This window comes from Neolamprologus brichardi, chromosome 12 (assembly GCF_056152115.1).
Source record: "Neolamprologus brichardi isolate AB-2024 chromosome 12, ASM5615211v1, whole genome shotgun sequence".
In the NCBI taxonomy this organism is placed as follows: Eukaryota; Metazoa; Chordata; class Actinopteri; order Cichliformes; family Cichlidae; genus Neolamprologus; species Neolamprologus brichardi.
In genome coordinates this window covers 28,503,811-28,523,970 of record NC_142115.1, presented here as the reverse complement: position 1 = coordinate 28,523,970, position 20,160 = coordinate 28,503,811, and the positions used below count along the sequence as shown (strand labels likewise).

Here is a 20,160-nt window from a genome sequence, read left to right as displayed (position 1 = left end):
TCAGCTCACACCTTTTGTCATGCATCGTGCATGCCGGTAGCACAGGTTTCCTGTTTTAATAGCTAGATGACATGAATCTTTTGTATAGTTATGATATGACAGATATGCCATACTGACTACTATCATATGAAAGGTAAAAAAAGACAGACATGGGACATGTTTTAGTGTACACATATATGAAATAGCTCAGCACCAACAGTTGAAATCTGCTGCTGCTGACTTAAGGCTAATCAGCATTTATTTGTTCTGTATGTGAATTCACTTTGAGTTTGTTGTGTTTTTATTTATATTACATTCTGATATGTCTTCATTGTAAATTTTGACTTCCTGAAATGTTTTTTTTAATTATATTTTGCACAATAAAATCAAATTTAGGAACCTAATAGTAGAATACACTCTGTCAGCCTGAGGTAGCTTTTATTCTTGCCCCCATGATATGAAACATCCCTACTACCTATTTTACATAGAAATAGAGTGAAAGCTTTGTGGTTTGTTTTAAAAGTTATGTGTTTAGTAGTTAAATCACTTAGACTTAAGTTAAATATAAAATGAAGCAGAATAGATTTCTGCTTGAAAAGACTTTGTGTGTGAGCATATGTGCTGCAAAATTTGACTTGCAAGAGTGTGACCAGAGAAGACTTAAGAGAACACTTTGTGCAAAAGCACTGTGGTGAAGACTTCCTTTATAAAAAGAGAGCAAGACCCCCCCCCCCCCCCCCCCTCTACATGAGTTATTTCTTATAGGTTATATGTTCAAAGTCACACTGAGATGTCGGAGCAAACGTACAATGACTGAGGTTGGTTTATATAGTCCCTGTAACCTCAGATGTCTGCAAAGTCTAGCCTACGCTGTTCCACTTTTGACTAAGATGATATGTAAGGTCAAGATGAATAATGTCAACACTCAACTGAAAGCAGCAACATGCCTCAAGTGCAGTCTGAAATGAAGCCCAGTCAGCAAAGAAACTGAAATTTTTAAAAAAAGAACTGAGAAGAAATCTGCATAAGTTGTGTTTTTCTGTGAGCTTACTGCATCCCAAATGCTTTACAAATATGCTGGCCTTTAACGCCAGGTCAAAGTCATGATGGCTCCACTCAGCATAAACTGGCTGCACAAAAAGGGTCAACATATTCTGCGTCCCTTATGTAAAATGTTGTACACTGAAAGGAAGTATTTCCTAATTGACATACAGTGGCTTGCAAAAGTATTCAGCCCCCTTGAATTTTCCCACATTTTGTCACATTACAGCCACAAACATGAATCAATTTTACTAGAATTCCACGTGAAAGACCAATACAAAGTGGTGTACACATGAGAAGTGGAACAGAAATCATACATGATTCCAAAGATTTTTTACAAATAAATAACTGAAAAGTGGGGTGCGTGTAATTATTCAGCCCCCTTTGGTCTGAGTGCAGTCAGTTGCCCATAGACATTGCCTGATGAGTGCTAATGACTAAACAGAGTGCACCTGTGTGTAATCTAATGTCAGTACAAATACAGCTGCTCTGTGACGGCCTCAGAGGTTGTCTAAGAGAATACTGGGAGCAACAACACCATGAAGTCCAAAGAACACACCAGACAGGTCAGGGATAAAGTTATTGAGAAATTTAAAGCAGGCTTAGGCTACAAAAAGATTTCCCAAGCCTTGAACATCCCACGGAGCACTGTTCAAGCGATCATTCAGAAATGAAAGGAGTATGGCACAACTGTAAACCTACCAAGACAAGGCCGTCCACCTAAACTCACAGGCCGAACAAGGAGAGCGCTGATCAGAAATGCAGCCAAGAGGCCCATGGTGACTCTGGACGAGCTGCAGAGATCTACAGCTCAGGTGGGGGAATCTGTCCATAGGACAACTATTAGTCATGCACTGTACAAAGTTGGCCTTTATGGAAGAGTGGCAAGAAGAAAGCCATTGTTAACAGAAAACCATAAGAAGTCCCGTTTGCAGTTTGCCACAAGCCATGTGGGGGACACAGCAAACATGTGGAAGAAGGTGCTCTGGTCAGATGAGACCAAAATGGAACTTTTTGGCCAAAATGCAAAACGCTATGTGTGGTGGAAAACTAACACTGCACATCACTCTGAACAACCCATCCCCACTGTCAAATATGGTGATGGCAGCATCATGCTCTGGGGGTGCTTCTCTTCAGCAGGGACAGGGAAGCTGATCAGAGTTGATGGGAAGATGGATGGAGCCAAATACAGGGCAATCTTGGAAGAAAACCTCTTGGAGTCTGCAAAAGACTTGAGACTGGGGCGGAGGTTCACCTTCCAGCAGGACAACGACCCTAAACATAAAGCCAGTACAACAACGGAATGGTTTAAAACAAAACATATTGATGAGTTAGAATGGCCCAGTCAAAGTCCAGATGTAAATCCAATTGAGAATCTGTGGCAAGATCTGAAAACTGCTGTTCACAAACGCTGTCCATCTAATCTGACTGAGCTGGAGCTGTTTTGCAAAGAAGAATGGGCAAGGATTTCAGTCTCTAGATGTGCAAAGCTGGTAGAGACATACCCTAAAAGACTGGCAGCTGGAATTGCGGCAAAAGGTGGTTCTACAAAGTATTGACTCAGGGGGCTGAATAATTACGCACACCCCACTTTTCAGTTATTTATTTGTAAAAACCGTTTGGAATCATGTATGATTTTCATTCCACTTCTCACGTGTACACCACTTTGTATTTGTCTTTCACGTGGAATTACAATAAAATTGATTCATGTTTGTGGCTGTAATGTGACAAAATGTGGAAAAGTTCAAGGGGGCCGAATACTTTTGCAAGCCACTGTATCTATAGCTCAGTATACTCACTACAGTATCCACCACTCGGCAAGTATGTGAATCTAGATGTGACTTAGGGGGAGTGTTTACAATTCTAGTGTTTGCTTTATGCTACAAAAACTACTATGTCTGTGATGAAGTGCAAACATATGGGGGAAAAATAGAAAACATTTTTTTTTTAACAATTTCCCATTGACTACGGTAGTGAATGTATACTTAAACCTTACATCATTCTTAATTTTTTGCATAATTTTCCATATGGGTAATACAGAGACCTGACAGACAAGAGAGTCTGAAACCTGAATAATGTTGTTTGCTGTTCTGCAAATATTTAATCGGGCTCATATTTGAAAGTCAAAAAGTACACTCTAACTGACAAATTATCAACCAGGCTGTTCTATAAATAGACTGCAGGGTGGAGCTAGTTACACCGTATTTTTAACCCCCTTATAAAAGCTAGGCAGCTTTCTCCTAGTCTTCAGTTACAGTGGCATTGTTGAGCTTTTCCAGGCACTTTTGTCTGCCAACAAGCACAATCTTCTGTTTTCCAGTAGAGATAAAAAAAAATTCAAATAGCAGTTAGTAAGCAGATTGTAATGGTTAGGATATTTGATACTGGAAAGGTTTAGGAAAACAAACAATGTAAAGCTAATGCATTTATAGATTTTAATATCTTGTGTAACTAATTCCTGAAAACGTCCTCATACAGGTAAGCACTGAGCTTTAGACACTCCCATTTTTTTTTTACCTCTTGCATCACCCTGAGGCTTTAGCTGGCTTTATAAATTTACACACGAACAGAGTCCCGGCAAATGAGAAGGAGAGAGTATGGGATGACTATAGGGAGTACTTGAGAAACACCAGACAGCTCATGGTCAGCTGTCTGATGGGAAAGAAATAAAAACATATATATCACCTTCCAGAAAACTACACGGATTCTACTTTATGTCTGGCAATGAGACGGCAATTCTGCAACAGCTGGCGATTTTAGGTAACATTTTGCAAAACTTCTTTAACATGAGTCAAGCATGTTGGCATTCCATGTTTCATTGTCTGTAAATGTCAAAATGAGTCTAACATCTGTGGCAATATGCTTTTTATTAGTACGTATGTTCTGACTGCATACTCTAGCTGCTGTTAATGTTAGCTAAAATGTGACTTAGCTGCTCACGAGGACAGATTATTAGAGGGAGAAGACCCTTGCCCCCTGTTCCATGCTCTTCTACAATGACATACAAATGTAGTCTCAAATCTCTGAGTTGCATTTTCGTCTTTAAGGTTAATGTCTGTCTTTACAACTTGGGCATTTCTGTAGATTGAAAAATGGTGGCTATACTTCAGTATTTATTTAACACTTGTACACAGTTATTCTACTAAATACTGCAACACACTATTTAAATGTATATAATGAAAACATGTCTAATAGATTATACTACAATCCAACAACCAAACATAGCTATTGTTAACTACTCTGCCTTCATCTATGTTTTTTTTTTTCTTCCCTTACGCAGTGGTATGTCATGACTTAGCAGTGGGTCAGATCTCTTCTTATTACTTCCTAGTCCAAAGACCTATGCCATGGGTCAAAGCCCAGGAGTTCTGTCAGAAGTACTATGTAGACCTTGCTGTCCTGACCACAGAGGAGCAGTACTTCACTGTCCTGAATGCTACTCCGGCCACAAAAGTCAGCTTTTGGCTTGGTCTGAAACGCCAGAGTGTCTTCAGTGACTGGCAGTGGGTGAATGGGGAACAACTGGGCTATGAACACTGGTACAGGAGAAACTATGAAGGCTGCTGTGCAAGTTTAGAGGCCATGCTGGAAAAAGACAAGAACCTGTTGGCTCGCTACTGTAAGGAACCACACATGGTTGTCTGTCAGGGTAAGTAATGCATTTTTGCTGTTTTTGGAGTTAGAAACTGACAAACTGACAAATATAGTAACTACATAGTCTAAATATGATACTCAATAAAGATGAGGCACACAACTAAAAAAATGCAAACAGTCAGATTCACTGAAACATGATGCAGTGACTAAAAACTTGTTCTACCTGTCTAAGGTGAGTGTGTTGCCACAAGAAAATGACCCCATCCTCTACTGGTTATGTTATGGGGCTTTGTTTATTTCCTGCATCCACCTGCCTGTTATTATTTATAAGAGATTAGTTAGGTTGCAGTTGAAAAAAATCATTATTAAAATAGTTTTGCTGGTTTAAACCTCTGAACCTCTGCAGCCTGTGTCATCCCTACTTGCGGCCCATATGTTGAGGTGAAAAAATATAATGCAATTTGGCCCTTGAAATTACTCTTTTTGTTAGGGAGGATTTCTTTCCCGTTGTTCCATAAAAAGATCATTAAAAAGATCATTAAAATTATTTAATAAGAAGGCAATATGAGCAGACAGTACAAACATGTTGAGGGACTGGCTGCGTTAGTTCAGTAAGAGAGTTATTTGTAAAGAAAACATTTTTCACTGGCAGTAAAAAACTAATGTGTACACTTATGTCTGCATTTTTATTTTGTTAAATATGAACATAATGATTGCAAAGTGCTGCAATGTGTCTGGCCAGAAAGAGAGTACCAATTTATTTATTTGGTAGTTCAATGAAAAGCTTCAGTTAGTTAAGAGTGAGAAAAAAAATTGTGTTCACATTTGTAGTTTTGTCTTGTTATACAATATTTGAAATAATACAATGAGATGACAGTGCCAGCAGTGGCCCGCAGCTCACTGAAGTTGGAGATCCCTGCTCAAAGCGCAGTAACATGAGACAGTACCTCCAACCAATTTAGATAGATGAACTAGTCCACCGTAGTTCATGCTGGAGTTCATTTTTTAGTATTTTACCAGGATTCTCCTGTTCCTCCCCACAAAAGAGCAGATACTGGTTCTGCTGCTGGCTAGATGCCCCCTCACTGACCTATCTAGCTCTGCTCATATAATAACCCATCATCTGGTATTTAAATCTCTGTTTTCTCCATCATTTTTCATCAAACCTATCTGATAACATGTTCTTTTTTATGATCCATGATCCTGAGCTCTTACTCGACTCTGACTGTTTTTCTTCCCACAGGTCCACATTCCCCTCAGTCGGTGACAGTGGACTCAGTGGGTGCGGAACATGTGAATCTTAGTTGGAATATCTCTGCCTTTATGCAGACAACACCACACAGTTACAATGTGACCATATGTGACAGCAGATGTGAGACAGTCCTTTACTCCTGCACCAATGGTTCTGCAGTGATGAGCATCAGCATCTCCAACTTAACATCAGGCACAAAGTATTTGCTACAAATCTCTGCCTTTGTTGTTCGGCCTGACAGTGTTACTGGTGGAAACATCATCCTGCAGAGTAACCCTACAACAGTAGACGTTAAAACAGGTAAGGAAGTACTTATTGTTTATTTTTGTGTCATGGCTTGCTTCCTAGATACTGTGTACAATAACTGACAACAACTTCAAATATTCTATTATATTCAGCCCGTTTACTCATCATTGTAAACTGGTGCTCATCTCCCTCTTTTGTATCTGTGTCTCTGTATCCTCTCTACTTCAGTAGATCACGATATCATCTTTGCTGTTTTCATGGTCATTAAACTCATGTTGCTTGCTCCTCTACTGTGGATTCTTTATCACATCCTTAAAAAAGGTAGGTCTTCTTTCTCCAGTAAAAAATCTATATATTAAAAAAAATCTCCATAACATATAACATAATTTTTATTTTTATTTTTTAAACAGCAGGTAGTTTTGAAGAATCAAATCATTACATCTCTCCAGTGTTGCTCTCAACTGAAGACACAGTAGTTGATCTGGTCCCTCAGAAAACTCCAGGCATTGGTTAAGACACGGAAAAAGACTTTTGTAGAAAAATCTCTTCAAATGAAAAATGCCAACACAATGAATATAGAATACATGGAGACAGATTCATTTTTTAAATAAACTGCTTCTCATTTGCAAATGAATCGTTAACCAGTGAGTAGAAAATACTACAGTTAAACCTTCTTTTTTGAAACATGGTATGACCAAATTTTCTAAAATACATTTAAATTTTTATTCAATTTGATCCTAAATGAGTGACTAAGACCACGAACTCCACAGGATTGTGTTTTCCGTTGCCGTTTACCCACAGACTCATAGTACCAAAAGCCTTTACGCAGCCACAGATATTGCATTGCAGCGGCCCTTCACATAGGATGCAGGTTTAAGGCACTTTCACATTGGCTTCATCTTTATAAACAGACAGCTACACTGTTGTTTTGTATTGTATGGTTGTACCATTCAGATTAGTGAGCATATGTGAAAATATGTGACCCTCAAAATTTTAAAAAGTAGTCCCTGGAGTATTTGTTAAAAGCATTTTATGCTTATTTTTTTAACTAAAACTACCTGTTAGTCATTTCCCACAAAATGTGTCATGCTGTAACTCATCACAGTCTGAGTTATGAAGTATTAGCACAGGTCAATGCAGTGAAGTGTCAGATGGACCACTGCAGTATCACTTTTTACCTCAAGATTAAACCGTCATTTGATTTTAATGAATAGTAGGAAGAAATCACATATTATTATGTATTATGTTGTTTTGTTTTTCCACTTTTTCTTGATGTACTCACCTTTAGTTTATTTAAAAAAGCAAGAAAGTCAGTAAATGTGAAAAATGAGCAAAGAACAATATATTTCATCCAGTGCTGCTAGAAGTTATAAGTCATAAAAATATAAACTATTAAGAGGAACAAAAAGAAAAATTTAAACTGTAAAATTTAAAAAGTATTTATTGTTGTTATTCTTCACTTTTAGGATTTCTTTTTTCTTTTATTTTTTTTAGTGTTTTTTGTTCATTTGTTTGTTTATTACAATATTTTTTTTTATTACAGGGCCCATTGATTTTGGACGAAATATTATAAAGCTTCTTTCAAAATGTATTTGTTGCTTTAAATTAGAATTAGACAAACATAACTTTTAGGGTCTTCTCAATAGTTTCATTTGAATGTCATGACCCAAATGAAACATTAGCATTTCAAAGACGGAAAATAACATTACCAGTATTCTTGATTGAGAGTGAGATATTTTTCTTGAACCAAAAAAGTAGTGATTACACAAACAAGCAATGTGTTTTACATAAAGACCTTGCTGATCTCATGGTTCTCAGGCCTTTAGATGTAGTTTTTAAGCTGCCTTTAGGATTTATGTAGCGTATCAGGAAACAAGTTAACAGTAACTGAATAGTAGTATAAACAGTTGATTACTTACTATACTCTGCCACAAGAGTGGCACAAATACAAATATTCAATAAAGTTGTTGGTTTTTTGATTATTTGCGCACATTTAATGAAAAACAAAGAAAAAAGACTTTGGGATTGTACCAACTTGTTCTTTCTATAATTTCTATAATTTTTTATATTAATCTTGTTTGTTTTTTAATCCTGTTGTCTACTATTTATATTTGTTCCCGGCACAGTTGGTATGGAGCACCTGTAATTTCGTTGTACATGTACAATGACAATAAAGGACTATTCTATTCCATTCTGTTCTTTTCTATTCCTGTTTCTACAGCAAAGTAAAAAGGTATGTAGCAGCCATGTGCTGCCAATGCACTTGATTAACTGATCATCAGCATGTGTGACCACCTATATAAAAGCACAGGTTTTGGCAGTTTGCTGGTCTGGAGCACTCAGGTGTCAGTGTTATAGAAAGGCATACTCTTCCCTGGAGTGTATGTCAAAGCAAATTCACCCTAAGGTCAAACCATGAAGTGCTGAGAGACATTGCAAAAACCCAAGAGCTACATCTCAGACTCTACAGGCCTCAGTTAGCATATTAAATGTTAAAGTTCATAATTGTACGATTATGAAAGTAGAATGTGAGCAAACAGCCAGATTTTTGGAACAGTGTTCTTTGGAACAATGACTCTAACGCACAGTGCCACATGTGGAGAAAACCAAACTCAGTATATCAGCACAAACACCTCATACCGACTGTCAAACATTAAATAGCAGTGGAGCTTTGTTGACCTGAGTTTGTTTTTCAGTCACAGGATCTGAGGACCTTGCAGTCATTGATTCGATCATGAACTCATCTATATACAAAGTTAATGCAAAGTTAATGTGAGGCCATCTGTCTGACAGCTAAAGCTTGGCTGAAACTGGGCCCTGCAACAAGAGAAAGATGTCAGGCATACCAACAGCAGCAGAACGGCTGAAAAAAAAGTAATCAAGCTGTTACGGTGATCTAGTCTAAGTCTAGAGAAGAACAGTTCACCAACATTCTGCCACAAAAAGTGTTAAAGTAATACAGAATATGAGAGCTTTAACTTATTGCTGCCCAAGGTGGTTCCACAAGGTGTTAAATCAAGACCTATACTTACTTTTTGAAACCACTGCATAGTGTTCAGTGGAACAAATGCTACGCAGTGCTATGACTATGTTCCACCAACTTACCAACTCAGTCATTAATTTTGCTCAACTTCCAGTCTATGACTGGGCTAGACTGAGGGGTGGGGGGTGGGGGGTAGGTTTTCCTGTGGTTTTCTTCTTAATTCACACAGAAAAAAAAACTCAAAGTGAAAAACATGTCACTACAAACCACATGAGAACATTTAGTCTGCTTATTGGTCAGATGTGTCTGGGGCTGGAGCAACAGATGCAAATACAGAAAGAAGGTGCTCTCTTCTAGCCTAGTCAATAGCATTGGGAATTTAAATTACTTGTAGAGCTAGTTGCTATCCCACACTAACCATTTGGGTACTCTAAACATGAATGGTATTTTGCCACATCACAAAGGATACCTGACTAGAGGACGATGTTTCCAACCTTGTTCACTCTAACTTCAGACAGACTTCAGACAGACTAAATACTAAGCCTCATACTTATTTTAGAGAAGATTATTATTCCTTCGGGGTATATCTGTGGAGTCCCAGCTAACATACATGCTTCACTGACTCTCAGTGGCACTAGCTGCCAGATGAAGCTGCTCCAAAGTCACATGTCTGATAAGAAAAACAGAAAAGAACCTTTACAGAGAAAAAAAAAAGTGACCATAGTGACCACTACCAGTCAAAGGTTTGGACGCACCTTCTTATTTGATGGTTTTCTTTATTTTCATGACAATTTGAATTGCAGATTCTCACTGAAGCCATCAAATATATGAATAAAAATATATGGAATTATGAAGTGCATATATGTAACTAAATATCTTGATGCATGCTCAATCATCCAGGTAAGAAAATCTCCAAAAGTTGATTCTGTTCATCTGGATGTAGGGTTTTGTGGAAGAAACGTTTTGTCACTCATCCAAGTGACCTCTTCAGTCTCAGCTGACTGCAGGTTTCCCCAACCTTATAAACACTGGGCTGGGGGGTCAGTTCCTTAATCTAATTATGCTAATTCTCATGACCATTGATCAACAACCACTGACCAAAGCCCACTGATCAAAGACCATGAGTACCATTCACAGAGAGTTGGGAAATGGCTGCAATCACAGCATTGTAAGATGGTGAAAGATGTACCCTCTGTAAAGGGAAAAGGGAAAGCCCATCTCTGAGTCGAGGAGGGGGAACGCTAGTGTTACAGGAGGCCGGGATCCACACCAGCCACACCCAGCTGCTCACACGGACCATGACAGATGGGCTTTGTCAGGGTTCCTTTGTGGGTTTGCTCAAATAGATACTAGGAAGCCACTACTAAGGAAAAGCAACAAGCAGAAGAGATTTGTTTGGGCCAAGAAACATGAGGATTGGACATTAGAGCGGAGGTCTAATGAACCTGAACCAGCATGGCTACCACAGCATCCTGCAGCAACACGACATCCCATCTGGTTTGCCTTCAGTTGGACCGTCATTTATTTTTCAACAGGCAATGACCCCAAACACACCTCCGGGCTGTCTAAGGGGTATTTGACCAAGAAGGAGAGTGATGGAGATCTGCATCAGATGACTTGGCCTCCACAGTTACCTGACCTAAACCCAATCGAGATGGTTTGGGATCTGATGAACCACAGAGTGAAGGCAAAAGGGCCAACAAATATTCAGCATCTCTGAGAACTCCTACAAAACTGTTGGAAAACCATTTCAGCTGACTCATTGAAGCTCATCGAGAGAATGCCAAGAGTGTGCAAAGCAGTAATCAAATAAAAGAGTAGCTATTTTGAAGAATCTAAAATATAAATATATGTTTTGAGTTATTTGTTTACTACATAATGCCATATGAGTCTACAATGTAAATAGCTATGAAAAGAAAGAAAAACCATTAAATGAGACGGTGTGTCCAAACTTTTGACTGGTAGTGTAGTTCTTGTAAAGGACTTGTTCTTTCAACATGAATAATGTCCTCTTCCAACTGTTTCACACTAGTCCATGTATTGACACCTGCACCCACTGATGACTTGCACTGTGCCACACAGATCACGAGATTTACTTGTAAATCGGATCACTGGCTTTGAAATGAATGTATCCTCAACTCATGCACGCGACCGCTTTTCATGACACATGAATTTCCATTTGTCAGACCACTTCCTCTGAGCTCACATAAAGGCGACTTTGTGCACCATAGTGTGTTTCAGTCTATTCAGATCAAAGCGAAAGAAGAAGAAATGCTCTGCCTCAGGGGTTTCAGTGTTTTCCTCTCATGTATTGTCCTTCTCATTGTTCAGTCAAGTGAGTTATTTCATCTGTTGTGCATTTGTTTATTTAATACTAATGAATTAATTGATGTAAATATGCCTAAGTCATGGTAATGTTTCTGCTTGTTTCTTATGCTTTGTTTAGTGTTGTGCATGTAGATTGTGTGATCTAAATGTCTTTTAGTTTTACAAAGGAAGGTGTGAAGAGAATTTATCTGTTCATCTCAATGACCTCTTTGAATATTTGTCACTTTAGGTCATGGTTCTGAGATCATTGGAGGTAATGAAGTGCAGCCACACTCGCTGCCTTACATGGCTCTGCTGGAGACTGACAAACCGATATGTGGAGGGGTACTAATTGATCAAGCATGGGTCCTGACTGCTGCACACTGTCCTAGGTAGGAATCTTTCCCCAAATTGCAATCTTAATTTTTGTTGGATCTTGCAAAGATGTTGCACTATGATTATTCAAAATGTCATGCTAGTCAGTAACATTTCCTCTTTATGATGCTCCACTCAGCATTCATTATAGCAGCTATAATTTGGCAGATAGTGACTAAAGAAACCACAAGAGCTCAGGGGTTTGAACACTTCTTTACAAGGAACAAGTGCTGCTCTGATCACTGTTACCATATTTGGCACTTTCTTAGTCAGTAAACCTATTCCATAACTGAACTGTAATTTAACACTGCACCGTTTTTGCTCTTACAGCATTAAGAAGGTGTTGCTGGGGGTGCACTCCATCAAAGCAGATGAAAAAGATTTCCGACAGGTCCGAAAGGTGAAAAAAAGTTTGCCTCATCCCTGCTATGATGGCACGGACAAGGTCAATGACCTCATGTTACTCAAGGTAATGTGACTACAAAAAAATGGAAAAGTGATCCAAGATTGCTGATAATTATATTTAGAGGAATTTATAGAAAATTTGTTTTTGTTGAATTTTCTCTAAGTCAGAATTTTACATATAAGCTCAAATATATACATGCACTCTCTCAAATATGATAAATGTGTGTGTTTTGTTGTTTGTTTTTACTAATTCTATAAAAGCAAAGATGAACCCATTATGGTTAAATAAGTGTTATTTAAATTTCAGCTGGACAAGAAAGTGAAAAAAACCAAAGCTGTAAACTGGCTCACGCTGCCCAAAACCAGTAAGGAGCCGAAAGCTGGCAGCGTCTGTGTGGTGGCTGGATGGGGAACCACTAAAAACAATGTCAATCGAATGTCAGATGTCCTGAGGTCTGTCAATGTCACAGTGATTGACAGAGTGAAGTGCAACTCAGCTGATTATTACAGCCTCAATCCTGTTATCACCAGCAGCATGATATGTGCTGGTTCGAATGGTAGAAACGCAGCTGATACCTGTCAGGTATGTCCGCCTCACCGTCCACTTCGCTACTTGAACCGTAAACGAGTCGAAAAATAAATGAAAAAATGAACCTCATATTATTGCTCTCTTTGCAGGGGGATTCAGGAGGACCTCTCATGTGCAATGGTGTGCTAGCTGGAATCACTTCCTTTGGACGGATGTGTGGTCTCATTAAAAAACCCGGAGTTTACTCTTTTCTGTCAGAAAAACAACTCAAGTGGATCAAAAATACAATGAAAGGATCTAAAATAGAATGAGTTCTCTGAATCATTCCTGCTTCCATCTTTAAATTAAAGAGGGATACTAAGTTCAGTTGTGTTATTTTGCCACCACGAGTCTACATTTATATCTGTCTATATTTATGATTTTAGGGATGATGTTAAAGCAGAGTGTTACTGAACGTTTGTTGTAAATCAGTGGTTGTCAACCTGTAGAAATATGGTGTGAAATTCAGTTGACTGATAGAAGTGTACTTTTCTGTAATGTACTTTTGTTTTGCATTAGTAACCAATGGTCTGGGTTACTAAATGTAGAAAAAGCAAGCACACCAAGAATCAGATGCCATATTGAGATAAGAGTGTCTAGATAAATGTCTTGCAAAGACAAAGTTATTGCATTCAGTATGAAAGATGTCCTGTTTATGTACTTTATGGTTAAATGTTTTTTTAAAATGTATTTCTGTTTTTATATTACTGTGAAGCACAATGTGGTTTTTACCCTGTGAAGAGTGCTATATAAATAAATTAAATTGAATTGAATGATGGTGGTTAGGATTATCCATGATGCATTATAATTTGTTTAGTGACCTGACCTCAGTTTGCAGCCACTTTGCGCTACTACAACTTAATACACAGTAAAAAAAAAAAACACAAAATCAAAAGTTGAAATGAAGCTGAAAATGATGAATATTTCACAATCACGAATTGAAAAAGTTAACAGTAAATATATGTTAACTTTTTTTATTATAACCATACTTCTTGTCTGTCAGCGGTTAAATATATATATTAATTTAACAAGACCCAGAACAACACCTTCAGTTAGAGTCTACTCTTTTTTGTCAGAAAAACAACTCAACTGAATCATGAATAAATTAAGCAAACTGAAATTTCATGACTCCAGAGGCATCAACGTGATAAACAAGATGGAAATCTTTGACGTCTTGTTGTCATAGCGGTCTCTGTCTGGTCCTCTATCAGAGGCCTGGGAGCTTGAGGGTCCTACGCTGTATCATAGCTGTTCCTAGGACTGCGCTCTTCTGGACAGATATCTCCGATGTTGTTCCTGGGATCTGCTGTAGCCACTTGCCTAGCTTAAGAGTCACCGCACCTAGTGCTCTAATTAATACTGGGACCACTGTTACCTTCTCCCTCCACATCTTCTGCAGCTCTCCTCTGAGCCCTTGATACTTCTCAAGCTTCTCGCGTTTCTTCTTATACGCACATGTGATCGTAGTTCTGCTGTGGTTAGACATTTCCACTGCAGGAACTAAAGTCAGATGAGTCAAATATTTGCAAGATAACTGCCTTTGTGGCCGTTCTATTTAAAAAAATGGACACAGCCACTGTGATAGGTGATGGATTACAATTTAATAATTTAGATGCTGTCACTGCAGATTGCACATATAGGTTGACATGTTAGCTTTGAGACATGAAAAGCCAGACCTATATTCTTTCTCTTGGCCAACAGAAAATTACTCCTTTGGAAAAAACAAACAAACAATCAGCTAGTTCCTGCAGTGGAAAATGACATATTTACTCCTTTTCCTCTCATTTTTTCTTTTTTGTGAACAAAGACGTTTGTTAATTTAAAAGAAATGATATTTTCTCTTTTTGCAAATTACATAAAATACCAAGAGAAATATAAGTGCTCCTGTTTGCTTCGGTCAATCACATTTGCTGGAAACACATGAGATAAAACACATTTTTTGTGGACACACAAACCCCATGAAAGTAAAACAACAAAGTGAGATTATTCAACCTGTCAGCCAGAAAGATTCACCACTTTTTCTTGCACATACTGTCTTGGTTGTTGACTTCTCATTCTGAGTAGTATTAATTACAGTAATGTCAACATAGAAAACATCCACTTTATGACTATACATTCAATTAAGTAATTAATTATTAATAATTTGAAAATAATCAGTTCCTTCTTCTTCTGGGCACTACCTTTCAGATGTTTCCTTCAGGATGTATCTGTGGACTGTCTGCGGACAGACATGCCTCATTGTCTCTTACTGGCACTAGTTGACAGGTGAAGCTGCTTCAAAGCTACATGTCTGATAAGGAAATACACCAGCTGTAAAGTTATTGTAAAGTGCTTTTTCTTTTAACATCAATACACTCTTCTAGCTTTTTTCATACAAGTAGATTTATGGACACGTACACTCAAGGATGACTCATAGTACACCAGACAGAACAAACCTCAGCAACGACATAGAAAAAAGACATGGTTATGAATACTTGTAAATGCTACCACTATCTTTGAAACAAATGCATTCCCACGCCTTGCTTGAGTCCATTATGCTGAATTTTCAGACCACTTCCTTTGGACTTAATACATAAAGACGAGTGCGCACCAGAGTGTGTTTTAGTCAAAGCCAAATAAGAAGAAATGTACTGCCCTGGATTTTTCAGTGTCTTGATCGCATGTGTCGTTCTTCTCATTGTTCAGTCAAGTGATTAATTTCTTCTGCTTTTGATTTATTTAGTGGTTAGTTAATATACATATGTCTAAGTCATAGTAATGTTTTTCAGCAAATTTGTTATGGTTTCTTAGTTGGAGTGTAATTTCACTTTTTCTGATCACTCCTACATGAATTTTAAAGGTTTCATAAATGTTAGAATTTGTATTTGGATGTGCTTCAGGTATTTTGTGTATAGATTCTGTGATCTGTGTCACATAGATGTCTTATAGGCTTACAAAGTAAGTTGTGCAGAGAGTTTTCTGTCTTTGGTTTAAGCGCTTGTCGACTCATTTGTCTTAGTGATCTCTTTGAATATTTGTCATTTTAGGTGATGGTTCTGAGATTATTGGAGGCAATGAAGTCAAGCCACACTCACTGCCTTTCATGGCTCTGCTTGAGGGTAACAAGGGCAATTGTGGAGGGATACTAATTGATGAAGCATGGGTCCTGACTGCTGCTCACTGTGATAAGTAGGAATCTGAAGCATTTGTTTATGTTTTTACTGGATCACAAAAAAATCCATTTCATCATGGGTATTTAAAATATCATGCAAGTCAACATGTTTAAGCTTCATGATACTCCGATCAGCTACATGCCACATCCTGACCTTAGTATTTTTTATCATGTAACCACTCAGTAATCAGAGAGAAAGCAAATCTTCATTTCTTCTGTATTTGACACTTTCTTGGCCAGTAAACCTATGCCATAATTGAACTTTAATTTAACACTGCATTGTTTTGGCTCTTTTAGAATTAAGAACGTGTTGCTGGGAGTGCACTCCATCAGCAGAGATAAAAAAAAGCAGATCCAAAAGGTGAAAAAAAGTTTTCCTCATCCCTGTTTTGATGCAAAAGACAGGGTCAATGACCTCATGTTACTCAAGGTAAGGTGACTATAACAGAATGAAAAAACAATCCATAGCGATTTCTATAAAATTTATGTTTGCTAACATTACATAATACATATTAAGCAAGAAGAGCAAATGTTTAATCAAAATAAACACAACTGCAAAGCCAGGCTGTCACTTATGATTATTTAACTTCAGATGTAAAATAAGGCCTTTCTCATCTTCCCATCTGTTCAAAATTCAACAGCTCAAATTCCACCTGAGACCAGAAAGAGAAAGATGCTTTTCTGCAAAATTTACATAATTTTTCTTTTTTCATTTAATGTTTGTATGACAGAGCATCAGGGCCGCATTAAGAACAAAAGTATTACTAATCATTTTGAGAATAAAGGGGAAATTTCAAGATAATCTTTAAATCTTGAAACTGTTTTTCAAGAAAAGAGTGGGAAAATGGAGATTACAGTTGTTGTGTCAAGGCACATTGCCACATTTGTCATGCCCTCTTGGAAGAGTGGATTTTGTATAGGATATAACAGTAAGTGTAAGCTGCACAATCCTGAAAATTTATGGTATTTTGAATTTTTTGTTCAAAATAGAATTACAACTTTAGTCTCTCAATTTTGATTGCGATTAAATACTGACTTCATGTTGAGTCGGCTTAAGTAGTTTCATTTAAAATAAATCTGTTTTTTTAATTGTTTTTATTTTATCTTATTTATTTATTGTAAAAATTCTATTAAGGCAATGATGAATTCACTATGCTTAAGTAATTATATCTTAAATTTTAGCTTAACAAGAAAGTGAAGAAAACTGAGACGGTTAATTGGCGCAAGTTGGGCAACGCTGTAAAAGATCCTGCAGCTGGAAGCATCTGTGTGGTGGCTGGATGGGGAGCAACTAAAAGCAAAGCCGAGCAAATGTCAGATATCCTGAGGTCTGTCAATGTGACAGTGATTAACAGAGGGAAGTGCAACTCACGTGCCTATTACAACCTCGAACCTGTTATCACCAGCAGCATGATATGTGCTGGCTCAGAGACAGCAGATACCTGTCAGGTATGTATGCCTGATAATCATTTTTACCACTTTAACTGTTAATGATCAGAAAAAATAAACGACTAAATAAATTCAAGTCTATTCCATTCTATTTATATCACAACAACAGTTGTCGTAAAGCATTGTAAGGTAAAGACTGTACAATAATACAGAAAAAAACACCAACAATCAGAAGACTTTGGAGACAGTGGGAAGGAAAAACTGCCTTTTAACAGGAAGAAACCTCCAGCAGAGCCAGGTTCAGGAGGGGCAGCCATTTGCCTCGACCAGGGAGAGGGAGAAGGACAGGAAAAAGAAATGCTGTTGACGAGAGGCAGAGATGATTAATAACTTATAATTAAACGCAGAGTGATGTATAAACACACAGTGAATGAAGAAACACTCAGTGACCATCATATTATAATTCTCTCTACAGGGAGATTCAGGAGGACCGCTGTTGTGCAGTGATGTGCTAACAGGAATCACTTCCTTTGGACCTAAGGAGTGTGGTAACAAAACACACCCTGGAGTGTATGCTTTTCTCTCAGATAAACAGCTCCAGTGGATCAAAAAAACTATGACTCAAAATTAGATCTCTCTCTGAGTCTTTTTCCTTCTTAAACCTTTACTATCTGTTAAACATTTGTTTTTGTTGCATAAATTTAAATACAATTTTTTGTCACCAATGGTCTGCATTTATATGTGTCTATATTTTGAGGTTTAAAGGATTTTGCTAAAGCAGATAAGATTTCTCTAAGAGTCTTACTGGACATGAGTGTTCTCAAACAGTGGAGCAGGCCCCACTGATGGGGCACAGCAGGAAAATATCGGGTGAAATTAAGTTGAATCAATATGACTGGAAAGCTGTATTTTTGCTATAAAATTCAGCATTTTTTGAATATCTGCCAAAAACTAGTGGTCTAAACGTTTTTAAAAAATAGTAAAAGAAAGAAATGGGATTGAAATGAACTGAAATAAAGCTGCTGAAAATGAGAAGTGCATGATTCTTTGCTAGATGTGCATGTTTTGAAGACAAAGGTATGTCATGTGATATGAAAGATTTCCTCTTTCTATCCTCGTGTGCCTGTCCAATAAATGGGGGTCTAATGATAGTGGTCAGGATCATCCACCATGACGGTTTGTTCAGTGACCGCACCTCAGCTTCAAAAAAGTGACGTTTGCACTCATTTATATGAATGGTGATATGTCACCACATGGTCCCGCACTTTATTCACTGTCATCTTGGAAAGTGTCAATAGAATTACAGTCTCGTCCTCTTCACCATTTAGCCATCTAGGCAAGCAAGTGTAACTGGATTTAATTTTTTTTTCTAGACCATCAAACACAAATTCAAATAGTCTATGTGTACTTGCCTGTTTAGAAAACAAGAATAAACTAAATGTGCATAAGTCAAGCATGTATATGACCAGTGACAGGCCATATTTGTCATATTGTTGCCAAATTTGCAAGTGATATGTCAAATATGATTGTCAGTCTTGGTATATATTAACATATAAAATTTTACTTTAGTAAACAATTAAAACACTGCTGCCTGAAAAACCTTGGCCACTGGAGCCACCATAGAGTTTATGATAGACACAAATATTTGTTAAATTTGCGACCCTTACCAAGTACCTCTCTTTACTATAATTTGTTGTATTACTTGAGTAATTCTGATAACACGATCCAAAATCAGCGTTTGTTCAGTTTCACCAGGAAGATGAAAGTTTTGCGTTGACCATTAACCCTGTAAGACTCATCCCATTCAACCCCAACCCATTTTTGGGGGGAACTTAGATGTTTATTAACCCTTATAACAAAATACACTTTTTTTTGCTATATCATGTTGTTCATGACATATTTTTATTATATATCTATAATATATTTTTTGTGTCGCATTTGATACATTGGGCTTTTTTTCAACTTTTTGTTAACAACAATGTTAATGTTAGACAAAAAAAAGAGTTTTGTCCATAAACTTTAACATTAACATTTAATGTTAATGTTACACTAAACTTAACATTTTGAAATTATAACAAGTATTGATCATGTTGATGAGATAGAAGTCTCAGAAATTCAGGTATCAAATAGGATACAAAGGGCTTTATAGGGTTAATATAGACAGATTACCAAGTGTAGAATGTGCACGGATTGAAGAGATGTAGAATTTCAACTGTAAATTTGAATAAACCTGTGCATTGTGAACAGATTTAGTGCTCATTTCAACTGTCAAATGTACGAATATACAGTGAGTAAAATAAGTACTGAATATCTCCCCAATTTCCTAAAAAAAAGGCGCATATGAATATGAAATTCTCGCCAGATATCGGTAAAAATCCATCCAGTCCACACATGCAAATAAATCAAACCATAAATGTCCATATGTTGTATGTAATAATGAGAATGGACACAGGGGGAAAAAAGTATTGAGCATGTAAAGAAAGGGCAAATTCAAATTAGCTGGGTAAGTCCCAACTGATGGCCTGTAAAAAAGGAGGCTCATTACCAAGAAGAAGAAACATAAGAAACATGTCATAATGGACAAAATCAGTGGCCTTTGCAAACTTATTGTTGCAAAACATACTGATGACACTGGTTACAGTAGAACGTCTGAACTACTGAAGGTTTCAGTGAGCGCTGCTGGGGCCATAATCTGGAAGTGGAAATGAAAGAGCATCATTTCATATAAACCACGACCAGATGCTCCCCGCAAGAGTTCAGACATAGGACTGAGCCAAGAGCCAAGAACCAATTGTGGACAGAAAGACCTGGAATCTGTAGTTAGAATTGTTTGAAAGAAAAACAATAAGTAATGCACTCAACCGCCATGA

General features: G+C 37.5%; 3 protein-coding genes across 3 annotated transcripts; all 3 read left to right on the top strand.

The window, feature by feature from the left end:
- Positions 1-3,618: 3,618 nt before the first annotated feature.
- Positions 3,619-7,297, top strand: LOC148100257 (uncharacterized). Its single transcript, XM_087848747.1, has 5 exons — positions 3,619-3,780; positions 4,301-4,669; positions 5,858-6,166; positions 6,341-6,433; positions 6,523-7,297. Exons 1-5 carry the CDS (start codon positions 3,735-3,737, stop codon positions 6,624-6,626), a joined length of 921 nt encoding a protein of 306 aa, XP_087704873.1. The 5' UTR covers positions 3,619-3,734; the 3' UTR covers positions 6,627-7,297.
- A 4,069-nt stretch (positions 7,298-11,366) lies between these two features.
- LOC148100256 (granzyme A-like) lies at positions 11,367-13,022 on the top strand. The gene is made up of 5 exons (XM_087848746.1): positions 11,367-11,430; positions 11,653-11,794; positions 12,108-12,246; positions 12,490-12,765; positions 12,861-13,022. Exons 1-5 carry the CDS (start codon positions 11,367-11,369, stop codon positions 13,020-13,022), a joined length of 783 nt encoding a protein of 260 aa, XP_087704872.1.
- Positions 13,023-15,375: 2,353 nt separating this feature from the next.
- LOC102775820 (granzyme A-like) lies at positions 15,376-17,921 on the top strand. The gene is made up of 5 exons (XM_087848745.1): positions 15,376-15,439; positions 15,777-15,918; positions 16,199-16,331; positions 17,084-17,350; positions 17,766-17,921. The coding sequence occupies exons 1-5, from the start codon at positions 15,376-15,378 to the stop codon at positions 17,919-17,921; spliced, it is 762 nt and encodes a 253-aa protein (XP_087704871.1).
- Positions 17,922-20,160: the final 2,239 nt, after the last annotated feature.

What these genes read in the sequence shown, in the direction of transcription:
- LOC102775820 (XM_087848745.1), top strand. Translation starts at nt 15,376, where the DNA reads ATGTACTGCCCTGGATTTTTCAGTGTCTTGATCGCATGTGTCGTTCTT. An exon ending in TCTTCTCATTGTTCAGTCAA is followed by an intron (nt 15,440 to 15,776) that starts GTGATTAATTTC and finishes TTGTCATTTTAG; the next exon opens with GTGATGGTTCTGAGATTATT. An exon ending in ACTGCTGCTCACTGTGATAA is followed by an intron (nt 15,919 to 16,198) that starts GTAGGAATCTGA and finishes TGGCTCTTTTAG; the next exon opens with AATTAAGAACGTGTTGCTGG.
- LOC148100257 (XM_087848747.1), top strand. Translation starts at nt 3,735, where the DNA reads ATGTCTGGCAATGAGACGGCAATTCTGCAACAGCTGGCGATTTTAG. An exon ending in GCAACAGCTGGCGATTTTAG is followed by an intron (nt 3,781 to 4,300) that starts GTAACATTTTGC and finishes TCCCTTACGCAG; the next exon opens with TGGTATGTCATGACTTAGCA. An exon ending in AACAGTAGACGTTAAAACAG is followed by an intron (nt 6,167 to 6,340) that starts GTAAGGAAGTAC and finishes TCTCTACTTCAG; the next exon opens with TAGATCACGATATCATCTTT.
- LOC148100256 (XM_087848746.1), top strand. Translation starts at nt 11,367, where the DNA reads ATGCTCTGCCTCAGGGGTTTCAGTGTTTTCCTCTCATGTATTGTCCTT. An exon ending in CCTTCTCATTGTTCAGTCAA is followed by an intron (nt 11,431 to 11,652) that starts GTGAGTTATTTC and finishes TTGTCACTTTAG; the next exon opens with GTCATGGTTCTGAGATCATT. An exon ending in ACGCAGCTGATACCTGTCAG is followed by an intron (nt 12,766 to 12,860) that starts GTATGTCCGCCT and finishes CTCTCTTTGCAG; the next exon opens with GGGGATTCAGGAGGACCTCT.